Genomic DNA, 12,698 nt, shown 5'->3' on the forward strand with positions numbered 1-12,698 from the left:
GTTGATTTACAATTTTAAAATCGCGACCCCACCGTCAGTGTCCCGCAACCCCAAGTGGGGTCGCGACCCCAACTTTGGGAACCCCTGCTGTAGGATGGAGGGTATTTGAACCTGTGGTTATGTATTAAACTGGGTGAGTGATGGGCTAGAAGGACAATGAAGCATTGAGGACTCTCCTCAGTGGGGTGTTGTATAGATTTGTCTGTAGAACGATGAATGAGAATCTCTTAAAATGTGTGTGATTTGGAGGAATAACTTTGATATCGAACACAAACTGAAGATGCATAGACACTCCGTCCAGTTTCTGTTGTGTTTGATTATGACATGATGATAGAAGAGTGAACTTTGTTTAGTTACAGGTTCAAATGTCAGATGTGCAGGCCATATCTAATCAATGTGTTGTGTTCGCCTTTTCTTTTAAAAAGCAATTTAAATATTGGAGTCAGTGTGTGATTCAAAAATGTTTGTGTGTAATGCCACCTCTTTTAAAGCTTTATTTATTTTTGTAGGTAGGTTGTTTGTATGTAGTTCTGCTAAATGACTGTAATGTTCCTTTAATATTTTTAATATATATCTACTCAGTTTTGAAAGAGACTTGGGATATTAAACTTGGAAATTGTTTCATTTTGAACTGAAATCTATGTGATTTCCTTTGAATGATCACTATTTTTGTATGTAGAAAGTAGGCCTACTATGGCATATGTAACGTACGTACATGGTCCAGTAGATGGCGCTGTGAGGGTCCGGTCAAAAGCCAGATCCCAATGCTCAACTTGCTGCCTCCTCCATCCTCCAGCATGGCTGTGTTGTTAGTGTTAGATTGGTGACCTGCTGAAATATGTGACCATCTTGTTGACTTCGTTTATCAACATATACTAGGTTTAACTGTTAATAAACAAACGGCAGTGATTTGCGTTCACAAGATGGTCACATATTTCAGCAGGTCACCAATTTCACCATAACGCCCGATGGTAATCATTACTATAGAGTGTTTGTTCAGTAACAGTGTTAAATAGCTCTATATTGTGATAGTAATCATTACTATAGAGTGTTTGTTCAGTAACAGTGTTAAATAGCTCTATATTGTGATAGTAATCATTAATATATAGTGTTTGTTCAGTAACAGTGTTAAATAGCTCTATATTGTGATAGTAATCATTACTATAGAGTGTTTGTTCAGTAACAGTGTTAAATAGCTCTATATTGTGATAGTAATCATTATTATAGTGTTTGTTCAGTAACGGTGTTAAATAGCTCTATATTGTGATAGTAATCATTACTATAGAGTGTTTGTTCAGTAACAGTGTTAAATAGCTCTATATTGTGATAGTAATCATAGCTATAGAGTGTTTGTTCAGTAGCAGTGTTAAATAGCTCTATATTGTGATAGTAATCATAGCTATAGAGTGTTTGTTCAGTAACAGGAGTCTCCAATTGTCTCCAGCTCTTAACTAAACAAATGCACATACACATTCAACAGCTGATGCGTGGGCACTCTCTCTTGATTGGCTGAAATTGGCAAACAACATGCAGTGAAATGTAAGAGAACATGAGGCACAATTATGTTTTCTCATTCCTTTATTGATATTGTGACATTCCATTCAAACCAAGCAAATTAAAGCCAAAATCTAACATCTGAACTTCAAACCATTCATGATCAGGGGCCCAGATCCCAGGGGAGAAGGAGGGGACATGTCTGACATGTTCCTCCAATAAAATATTTAGAAATAAATGATACAATTTGAAATATATAAAGTGATTCCACTTTTGAAATCATTCTCCCATACAGTAAACACAATACCTTTTGAAGGATTAGCTTTTGCCACCCGTGTGTCCTGATCATCAACAACTGCCAAATAAATGAATCCACAAGCTTCATCATCATCATCATCATCATCACTTGTCCACAGAGCTGTTAACTAGTTTAATGAGTGAAGTTCAGCCAATATGAACGGATAGAAACACAACAGTGGAGCTGAAAAACGGAAAGATAAATAATACTGATCAAGGAATATCTAAACTGTCAAAATTAGACACATATTTTGTTCTTTCTTTTAGTAAGCATCCGAATGGGGTACCCACTGTCACACCATGAGCGCTCATTCTCCTAATTAACATACTTAAAATTAATAATTAAAACCTCATGGGACAGGATAAACTGAATGTATGGATCATGTTATAAATTGAAGTTTATACATATAGGACACTTCACCATGTGTACTTCAATTAGTGCTGAGTAATGAATTATTATTTATGAACTGACAGGAAGCCCTGCCCAGTTTTTAAGCTTTTTAGATATCAATAATTTACAGTAGATATTGATAATAAACGGAAGGTATTGATTACTGGATGTATTGATCATTAGTCAAATCAGGATCCAAAAATAAGAACTGAACTCTGTGTTGGTGATATTATTGATGAAAATTATCCTTGTTTGTGCCCCCCCCCCTGAGATCTGCTCCCCTGCTCATTATAAATATGAATGATTACATATAAACCATTACTTAATATAAATGATTGCATCAGTGATCATCAGTGGGAAACACTGATCAGTGTGATCAGTGTTTCCCATTAATGTCATAGACTGTGGCAGTCCACCACCGCAGTCCACCCTAGAAGGTCTAGGTCCACCCATCACCTCAGACCACCCTAATTGGGACTCCCTCTTCCTTTGGTGTGTCGCCCAGGTGGCGCCTAAACCCTGACCTTTAACCTCACAAACACTATGTCTATAAACCTAACCTTAACCCTAAACCCTGACCTTTAACCTCACAAACACTATGTCTAGTGTAGAATACGACCTAACCTTAACCCTAACCTTAATCTCACCTCAAAACCACTTCAACCTTTGCGAAACACCAGGAAAAGACAGTAATTATCGTTAGCCTTGGCTAGCCATTTAGCATTTTGAATTGTTTAAAGGACACATTAGTGAAAAAAGTTGATGATCATTGTGCTGCTGTTATGACTATTTAAAAGCTGAATGGACACACATGTATTTCGTCCTCCCTCCACCGTGGAGCAGCGATGACTCTCTGCTTCTCTGAAAACACACCCAGGTGTTCTGTGAAAAGACAAAAAAACAATAAGAATCAGAATTTATCAACTGTGTGAACATATTAACACTTTAAAATAATAACCCTTATAATAGTAAATTAATCATTCCCAAATTATTATCAAACTTGTTAAATGTTTGTTAATGATTTAACGATTTAAAACTATGCTATAAATGGATAATAGATCATGAACAAGTTATTAGTAAACTACTTAAAAAACCTAACCTCCCAGCACCCTCCCTGCAACTACAGTAACCATCAAAGTAGAAACAACATTTGACCAAAACTTTGTCAATAGTGTATCTTAGTAGGAAGCCCAGCTCAGTTGGTAGAACACTCACTTTTGGACCACAATGTTCTGTCTTTGATCCTGCTAGTGATGGAATGATCTGCTAGTGATGGTTTACCAGGCTAGCTGTTTCACTTATTACACAAGCATGTTTTTTGTGTATGTTTTCTAGTTTTATACACTTTTATACATTGAAAAAACAAAAAAAATGTTTAGTAAAAAGAGAGGAAGTGAACCTGGGTGTGTGGGAGGAGTCTAGAGATTCTCATTGGTTGTCGGCACCAGAATACGACCTGATAGAAGAAGAAGAGAGACAGTTAAACCAGACACATCATCATATGTACTGTATTGTGTGTATTTCTCCATAAAATGCATAAATGTGAAGACAATAACACAACAACACAGCAACATTAGGGTTGTAATTAAACATGTTAATTGTGGGATCGCTAAAGCGATCACACTACTGTTATTGTCAACACCGTTTTTTGGCCCCTAACTAGTCCTTCATACTTTTAGCTACAAACTCCGTTCCAACTCTTCAACGTTCGGCCTACTCAGGACATGTCGGCTACCATTTGAATTTTTGAAATAATTTGTACTTTTAGAGATATTTCACTTTTTACTTCTAAAAAACTCCCATTCATTTCAATGGAGAAATTCATACTTTTAGATAGAAACTCCGTTCCAACTCTATAACGTTCAGCCTACTTAGGACATATTGGCTACCATTAGAATTTTTTGAAATAATTTGTACTTTTAGAGATATTTCACTTTTTAAATAGTAAAAATACTTAAAAGTTGATAAAAAGAGTAAAAATACTTAAAAGTTGTAAAAATTAGTAAAAGCTACTTTAAAGTAAATAAAGTGACTAAAAATACTTTAAAGTAAATACCTTGAGTAAAAATACTTAAGAGTACTTATATTGAGTAAAAATACTTAAAAGTACTCAAAATGAGTAAAAATACTTATAAGTTGAAAAAAATAGTAAAAATACTTAAAAGTTGATAAAAAGAGTAAAAATACTTAAAAGTTGTAAAAATTAGTAAAAGCTACTTTAAAGTAAATAAAGTGACTAAAAATACTTTAAAGTAAGTACCTTGATTAAAAATACTTAAGAGTACTTATACTGAGTAAAAATACTTAAAAGTACTCAACATGAGTAAAAATACTTAAGTTGAAAAAAATAGTAAAAATACTTAAAAGTTGTAAAAATTAGTAAAAAATACTTTAAAGTAAATAAAGTGACTAAAATAATTTAAAGTAAATACCCCTTTAGAACCTTTCAAACCTTTAGAACCTCTTAAACCTTTAGAACCTTTCAAACCTTTCAAACCTTTCAAACCTTTCAAACCTTTCAAACCTTTAGAACCTTTCAAACCTTTCAAACCTTTCAAACCTTTAGAACCTCTTAAACCTTTCAAACCTTTAGAACCTCTTAAACCTTTCAAACCTTTCAAACCTTTCAAACCTTTAGAACCATTCAAAGCTTTAGAACCTTTAGAACCTTTCAAACCTTTAGAACCTCTTAAACCTTTCAAACCTTTCAAACCTCTTAAACCTTTCAAACCTTTCAAACCTTTAGAACCTTTCAAAACTTTAGAACCTTTAAAACCTTTAAAACCTTTAAAACCTTTAAACCTTTCAAACCTTTAACTCTACTAACACTATCAATACTCAATACCATCAACATTCTTAGCGATCCCACACTGTTTCTTCAGGAACAGTACCTTCTAGTTAAACATGCTAATCACCTCGTTTCTTCCACTGGTAGTAGATGAATCCAGACAGGAACAAGACCAGACCCAGAACCAGACCTGATGCTCCCATGGCCACCTTGTTCTTCACTGACTCTGGCATGGAATCATCTGACCATACAAATATCATATCATATCATATCATATCATATCAGTAGATTAAAACACCTTGTTCTTCACAGACTCTGACATGGAGTCATCTGACAATAAGCTACAACAACCAAACACAATAAACAATAAACAGACAACACAGTCATTGTGAGTCTGTTCAGTAATAATGAGTCCAACCCTATTGGTCCAGTCCTTGAGGAGTTTGTCACCTGATGTGACATGTCCTTCTTAGAGCTAAATACATCCAAAACAAAGGATATGATGATAGATTTTAGAAGACATGAATCAACCTTTTACTATGATGATTATAAACCAGGCTGTGGAATGTGCAGAAAGTATCTTGGGACAGAGTCATAGACTCAGAACTGTGAGGCAGTTTGTAAAAAAGAACATCAGCGCTTGTTCTGTCTAAGAAAACTGTTTTGTTTTCACATTGAAAAAAACATGATGACTCTTTGATCTGCTTTATAAAATCAATCTGGTCTTTTATCTGTTTTTATCAAATCAATAAGCTCATAGCGTGCCACGCTACGAGCTTGTAGATCTGCTATTATTTTTTTTAATCTTGAACTTTTTTGCAAATCTTTGAATATAATTTATAAAAACATTTTAAACAACATTTTTAACTCAAATATTTGCTTCTGGGGGGTCCCTGGAACAACATATTTTGATGGGGATCAATGGCCAAAAACATACTATTTTGGGGGTCCTTGACAAGAAAAAGTTTGAGCACCACCGATATAGCAATAATAGTTTCTTTCCGAAAAATTAAGACTGTTGAGAGACGTTTGACAATTACAAATGTTCGCTTTAAAAAATATATGTATTCAAAGATTTGCACTTAATGTTCACGATAACAAAAGAACATAGCATATACAAGCTCATAAAAGCGCGGCACAAGCTCATGCGCTATGAGCTTGTAGATCTGCTATTTTTGAAAAGTCTAGTTTTTTTCAGATAAATTAAGACATACAGTATGTTGACAGATATTTGACAGTTAAAAATGTTCACTTTAAAAATATATACAAATATTCGTGAACATTTGTGCAAATATTTGCACAAATGTTCACGTTTTTTCAAAAATAGCAGATATACAAGCTCAGAGTGCAGCACTCTCAAATGTAAAATGCCTGCTTTCTAGCATTGGACAAACAATATGTGGACTCTTATCTCAGTCAGTATAAGAGCGCTCTTGACCACTCTTAAAATATGCTCTTACCTAAGAGAAGAGCAAAGTAAGAAAATATTACTGAATCCCCCACAATAACAAAATAAGAAGAAAATCAAGGATAAGAACAAGAAGAAATGTGTTCTTAAATTTTTTTCTGCATGAGGCCTATTGCTCTCTTTTTAGAAGCCTGGTCTAATCCACCACCCAGTGACGTAGTCTCTGGAGTTTCAACTGTATCTGGTTGTGGAATGAATGAATGAACTATATTTCTTTCAACTGACCATCAGCAATGACTTCATATCCACAAAAAAAGTGGTAAAGTTCTTTAACAATGCCATGCTCATGCACATCCCAAGGCTTATATCTGCTATTTAGACAGTAGATTACACTAGTTTATAGTAACTGACCCCAGTCCATCTTGATAGGCGCGGTCAGGCTGGGATGTTCCACCATGCATGTGATCTTCTCTCCTGATCTGTAAAACAAATGGCCCATTAATTGGTAGGCTAATATTAAGTGTCACAAACACACACACACACACACACACACACACACACACACACACACACACACACACACACACACACACACACACACACACACACACACACACACACACACACACACACACACACACACACACACAGTAGTAGTAGCCGATCTACACGCTGAAATGTGCCGCGATTCGACACATTGATCGGTTGATCTTTGTTAATATTTTGTTTGACTATTTTTGTGTAGGAGCGTGAATGCCCCGCTGGGCTCTCCTCCGCTTTAGTATTTATTGTGTATTCCACTATTCCCTCCCCATTGCAGAAAAAAATAGGAAGGCAAGAGGCAGAAGAAACTTAGTAACGGGATACGTTATAGGGTATTCCTGTGTGTGTATTCATGTATAGCACACTTGCGCGCCGGTCTCTGCGTTCGTCATGCGTGCACGACGACGAGCTTGCTGCGTGGTTGTGTCTGGAGTGGACTGGTGATAAACTCGTGAGGTGTGTGTGTGTGTGTGTGTGTGTGTGTGTGTGTGTGTGTGTGTGTGTGTGTGTGTGTGTGTGTGTGTGTGTGTGTGTGTGTGTGTGTGTGTGTGTGTGTGTGTGTGTGTGTGTGTGTGTGTGTGACACTTAATATTAGCCTACCAATTAATGGGCCATTTGTTTTATTTTTAAGAATATATGTAGAGGTGTCTATTAGGTGTGTATTTCTATGTATAGGTGTCTGTTAGGTGTGTACCTGGGTGTGTACTCCAGGTAGGAGTGGTACTGGTAGTACCAGTCTCCATCAGACAGCTCATCGGTAGAGGAGAGACCGGAGGTCAAAGGTTCTTGACCTCTCCACCAGGTCACCAGGATCACTTTAGGATAGAAGTCGTAGCTGCTGCACCTCAGCATGTGAGTGTGTTCACCACGACGAGGGGGAGTCTCTGACTTCAGTCTCACTTTGGGCTCCACTCCTAAAACAATATGATTATTATTATTATTATTATTATTATTATTATTACAATTATTATTATTATTATTATATACCAGTCATAGGAACATGTCATTATCATTAATAATTGTATATCATCCAAATAAGATCCAAATGATCCAGAAAGCCGCAACACACTTGGTCTTCAAACAGCCAAAATGTTAACGTTTCCCGGCTCTCCCCTGTTCTCCTCTCCCTCCATTGGCTCCCACGTGCTGCCCTCACAGAGTACAAAACTGATGTTGGTCTACAAAGCAACCAAAGGTATGACACCCCCTGATTCAACCCTACAACCCCTTCCCGCTCACTCTGAATCTTCTCTAAAAGACCCTGGAAAAAGCTCCACACGTTTATATATGGTTTTGTTTGTTTCTACTCTAGTTCATTTGAACTATTTTCATTAAATGATATTTAATGGTTTATTGTTGTTTATATAAAGCACTGTGTAACTGTGAATTATTCATTGAATTCATGGAGATTTTTTTAGTTTTTGTCTCATTCCTGAGACAATAATTTGATGACCGACGGTCTCTCCGGTACATCGGATACATTAGCATCTTTCCATGCACCGGTAATCAAATTATTGTCTCAGGAATGAGAAATCTCCATGAATTCAAGGCTTCATGGGGTGTAATTGATTGAAAATAAGTCATTTTTGGGCTGAACTACTCCTTTAAGTGTTTAAGAGGATCTGAAATGTTTGTCAGCAGATTAAGTAATGTTTTATAATCATTATCAGATCAATATTAACACCATTAATCATCTCTGAATAGAATCATGTGATTTCATGTTATAGTTTATGAGGTGATGAGTGTTGAGTGCTGCTCTGAGATCAGCTCACCTCTCTTGTTCAGAGCTTTGGAGTAGTCGATCTCAATGTTGGGTTTGCAGTATGCCTCTCGTCCTGCTCTCATATAATCCAGTGATCCAGGATCTTTATTGAGGCGCTCTGCGTTCTTCACACCAAACTCAGTGTATCCAACAAATTGATCTACTCTACTGTCCCACCTGAGCAGCTCATCACCATTGAAATTCCATGAGTATATGTATTGTATGTCCTTCAGCTCACTGGAGTTAAACACACAGCGGTGAGTGTCATAGAACACATATCCATCTGGAAATAGACAATTAAAAATGTCATTAATGTTCAGTTTTATTATCATCTGTATAACATCAACACTAGGCTAACTGCCCCCCATCGGTCAAACATGTCACCACATAAAGTCTAAAACAGGTTCAGGATGTGAAATCTGGCATTAAAATGTTTTGAATATATATTGAATATCTTAAATACAATGTGATAGAGCTACCAGTTACGTTTTTCTCTCTATGTGTCCAGTTGTCTAGCGTGGCTGAGTAAACAAGGACTCTGTCTGTCTGTCTGTCTGTCTGTCTGTCTGTCTGTCTGTCTGTCTGTCTGTCTGTCTGTCCCATCATGTATTTCCAGGATAACCCCTTTTTTATACCTAGGCTATTTGAAAATATCAGATCTACAAGCTCATAGCGCGGCATCGAGTGCTGCGCTACGAGCTTGTAGATCTGATATTTTCAAACATTTTAGTACTTTTCCTTTTGGTACTTTCAGTACATTTTTATGACAATACTTTTCCTCAAGTACATTTTGAATTCCGGACTTTTACTTGTAACAGAGTACTTCTAGATTGCAGCATTGATACTTTTACTTAAGTAAAACCTTTGAGTACTTTTCCCACCACTGACTCTATTCAGAAAACAAGGTAAATAGTCACATAAGTAGAGAGTAGAGAGAACAATGTAGAGCCTCAAAGAAACTATAGGATACCAGGTCAATCATTATAACAATCAGCTGAGTTATATTAAACAAATAAAGGTCATTATTTATACTGTAATTAAAGCCTGCATTGCAAACCTAAATGAAAACACAAAACTGTTGCTATTTAATTTAAATTGCAATATTTTATAAAACCCCCAAATGTATCAAATAAATCATCATTCAATTCAAATAATTGAATGAGTGCATTGACTTCTGGGGGGTCCCCAGATAACTTTTTTTGGGGTCCCCAGATGATTAGCTTAATAGGTAACATTGTTTTCTCACTCAACAGTAAACAAACCAACTTGCAGTATAAATGGATACAGGGTATCTGATTTATAAAGTGACAATTTAATGACCTAAGACCTTTTTAATAGCAAATTGGCCAAATTGTCAAATGAATAAGAGATAGGCAAACGTTGTGACAATAACCGATCTACAAGCACACAAAAATATGATTATTTTGGGAGGTCCCGAGTTCAAATATGATTACACAAGGTAGGTGATAGGCCATACCCAGAGATTCAAACCAACCCCCCAAGGTGTTAAGCCATGCCCAGAGCTTCAAACCAACCCCCTAAGGTGATAAGCCACGCCCACCCCCAGCAGATCTACAATATAGAGAAATACTCTGTTACAATTAAAAGTCCGTAATTCAAAATGTACTTGAGTAAAAGCACAAAAGTATTTGCAACAAAGTGTACTTAAAGTACCAAAAGTAAAAGTACTCATTATACAAAATGTCCCATTTCAAGTTTTGAAATGTATACAAATCTTTTGAAAATAGCAGATCTACAAGCTCACAATGCATCAAATCGTGATCAGTGACGCATTGTGAGCTTGTAGATCGGCTATTTTCAAATGGCCTATATGGCTGAAGTGGTTACTGTATGTTTTGTAATAATAATCCAAATCTACAAAGTAACTAGTAACTAAAGTTTTCAAATACTTGTAGTGGAGTAAAGTACAATATTTGCCTCTGAGATGTAGTGGAGTAGAAGTAAAAGTATTGGAAATTGGAAATACTCAAGTAAAGTACAAATGCCTCAAAATTGTAAATAAGTACAGTACTTGAGTACATGTACTTATTTACTCACCTCTGTAATTTAATTCATGAATCACAGGACCATTTTGATGGTAGCTGTTGTATAATCGTATTATCTTGAATTTTGACATGATTCATATGTCTTTTAATTGAAAATCCAAATAAAGAAATGAAAGTGTATCAGATACGCTCAGTGGTCATTGGTCATGGGCCGCGGTAACATGCCGTCCCACCAGTCTTTTGAGCAGGAGCACGCACACGCACATGCATCGATTAAAACAACCCTTAAGTTCACACCTCAACAAAGGCTGCCGACTGCCGGGTGTCACACCAGGTGAATTAACATAGGAATGAGCCTAGATGCATATCAATTGTCCATTGTGTGACCTGTAGTGTAGGTGTTAAGCCACGTGCGCGTGACCTCTTTAAAATAGTGTCCCACCAGAGATAGATTCACCAAATCAACACTGGATACACTTCCTCAGACGGTTTTTGGATGGTATACGCTTCAAAAAGAAAATCTTTACAGTATACTACGTACATAGTGTAACACGGTAGAACACACCACTGCATCTACATAGTTGTACCATCTATACCTCACCTACAGCTCAGGCTGTACTCCTTGAGCACATATTCATGTTTACTAGAAATACATATTATTTAGAAAATATTTCACCATACAGTAAATGCTTAATATACATGTTTAAACATTTTCATTCATGTTAAATATATTCAACCGTTTTAGTTAATAACTATTGTGTTCATAGTATTCATGTACCTTTCACTGGTGGTTTCTTCAAGGCAGTGCGAGTGATGTCCAGGTTGTGTTTGCAGTCCGCCTGCTGATTCAAAGCTAGACCATAAGCTGCTGTGACGGTGAATGGATCTACAAACGGAGGCTGAGGAAACACTGCCTTCCCTTTGTTGAAGTCTGCGTAGAACATCACTTCACCATCCAGTGCCAACATCCACTCTTTATATGGGTCTTTAACTGTGTCTGAACAGCCAACAAGTTGAATCTGCTCATGGAACACTGGAAATAAAACAAAGATGACATTAAATTCAACAACAAACTTCTTCACAGTGACAATAACACATAATCATCATGTTAAACAATCATGTTTGCAGTGGTGGAAAAAGTACTCAAATATTTTACTTAAGTAAAAATATCAATACTGCAATTTAGAAGTACTCTGTTACTGTCTGGAATTTTAAAAAATACAAAGGTAAAAAAGGTATAGGTATCAAAATGTACTTAAAATACCAAAAGTAAAAGTACAAAATAGCAGATCTAAAGTAACTAGTAACTAAAGTTTTCAAATAATTGTAGTGGTGTAAAAGTACAATATTTGCCTGTGAGATGTAGTGGAGAAGAAGTAAAAGTACTGAAAATTGGAAATACTCCAGTAAAGATAAAGTATAAGTACCTCAAAATTGTACTTGAGTACAGTACTTTAGTAAATGTAATTAGTTACTTTACACCACTGCATGTTTTGTTCTTATATGAAGTGAAAGGTTGGATATTAAAAGTAGCTTCCTGTCAAACGTTTATTATGAAAGTAATTCATACAGAATGATTTATTTCATGATGTCACAACAACAGTTGCTAACATCTGTTTTAATATTTATGTATTTGGACCAACATTCAAGATCCAATACTGTATATACAGGTACTAAAAGTGTGTGTGTGTGTGTGTGTGTGTGTGTGTGTGTGTGTGTGTGTGTGTGTGTGTGTGTGTGTGTGTGTGTGTGTGTGTGTGTGTGTGTGTGTGTGTGTGTGTGTGTGTGTGTGTGTGTGTGTGTGTGTGTGTGTGTGTGTGTGTGTGTGTGTGTGTGTGTGTCATGTGCTTATATTGTGCATTATTCATATTTGGTTTTATATAATAACAGTAGATATACATGTATATATTATATAATAACATAAATATAATGTACTTACTTCCTGGGATCGCTTTGACATGAAGTACAGAGGAGAGGATGAGGAGGGTGGCTGTAATCTTCATCATCAC

General features: G+C 36.1%; 2 protein-coding genes across 6 annotated transcripts in view; one reads left to right on the plus strand and one right to left on the minus strand.

Moving 5' to 3' along the window:
• The window catches only part of LOC308076418 (uncharacterized protein), a 218,203-nt gene that overhangs the window by 170,339 nt on the left and 35,166 nt on the right, over positions 1-12,698 (plus strand). The gene's annotated exons all lie outside the window — the stretch shown is intronic.
• Positions 1,561-12,698, minus strand: part of LOC308076067 (H-2 class II histocompatibility antigen, E-S beta chain-like) — a 13,456-nt gene continuing 2,318 nt past the window's right edge. For 2 of the 5 annotated variants that reach the window (XM_080416172.1, XM_080416171.1), the window contains exons 2-9: positions 12,629-12,698; positions 11,468-11,722; positions 8,694-8,966; positions 7,616-7,835; positions 6,790-6,857; positions 5,098-5,211; positions 3,582-3,638; positions 1,561-3,064 (exon numbers count right to left, since the gene is read on the minus strand). The exon at positions 12,629-12,698 is cut by the window's right edge and continues 14 nt beyond it. In XM_080416172.1, coding sequence (XP_080272298.1) covers positions 3,601-3,638; positions 5,098-5,211; positions 6,790-6,857; positions 7,616-7,835; positions 8,694-8,966; positions 11,468-11,722; positions 12,629-12,695 — 1,035 coding nt within the window. In that variant the 5' untranslated portion in view covers positions 12,696-12,698 and the 3' untranslated portion in view covers positions 1,561-3,064; positions 3,582-3,600. The remainder of the gene's footprint in view (positions 3,065-3,581; positions 3,639-5,097; positions 5,212-6,789; positions 6,858-7,615; positions 7,836-8,693; positions 8,967-11,467; positions 11,723-12,628) is intronic. The other 3 variants (XR_013932245.1, XM_080416173.1, XM_080416174.1) reach the window with 3 other exon arrangements.

Source organism: Gymnoscopelus braueri (genome assembly GCF_963280865.1).
Source record: "Gymnoscopelus braueri genome assembly, chromosome: 20".
NCBI lineage: Eukaryota > Metazoa > Chordata > Actinopteri > Myctophiformes > Myctophidae > Gymnoscopelus > Gymnoscopelus braueri.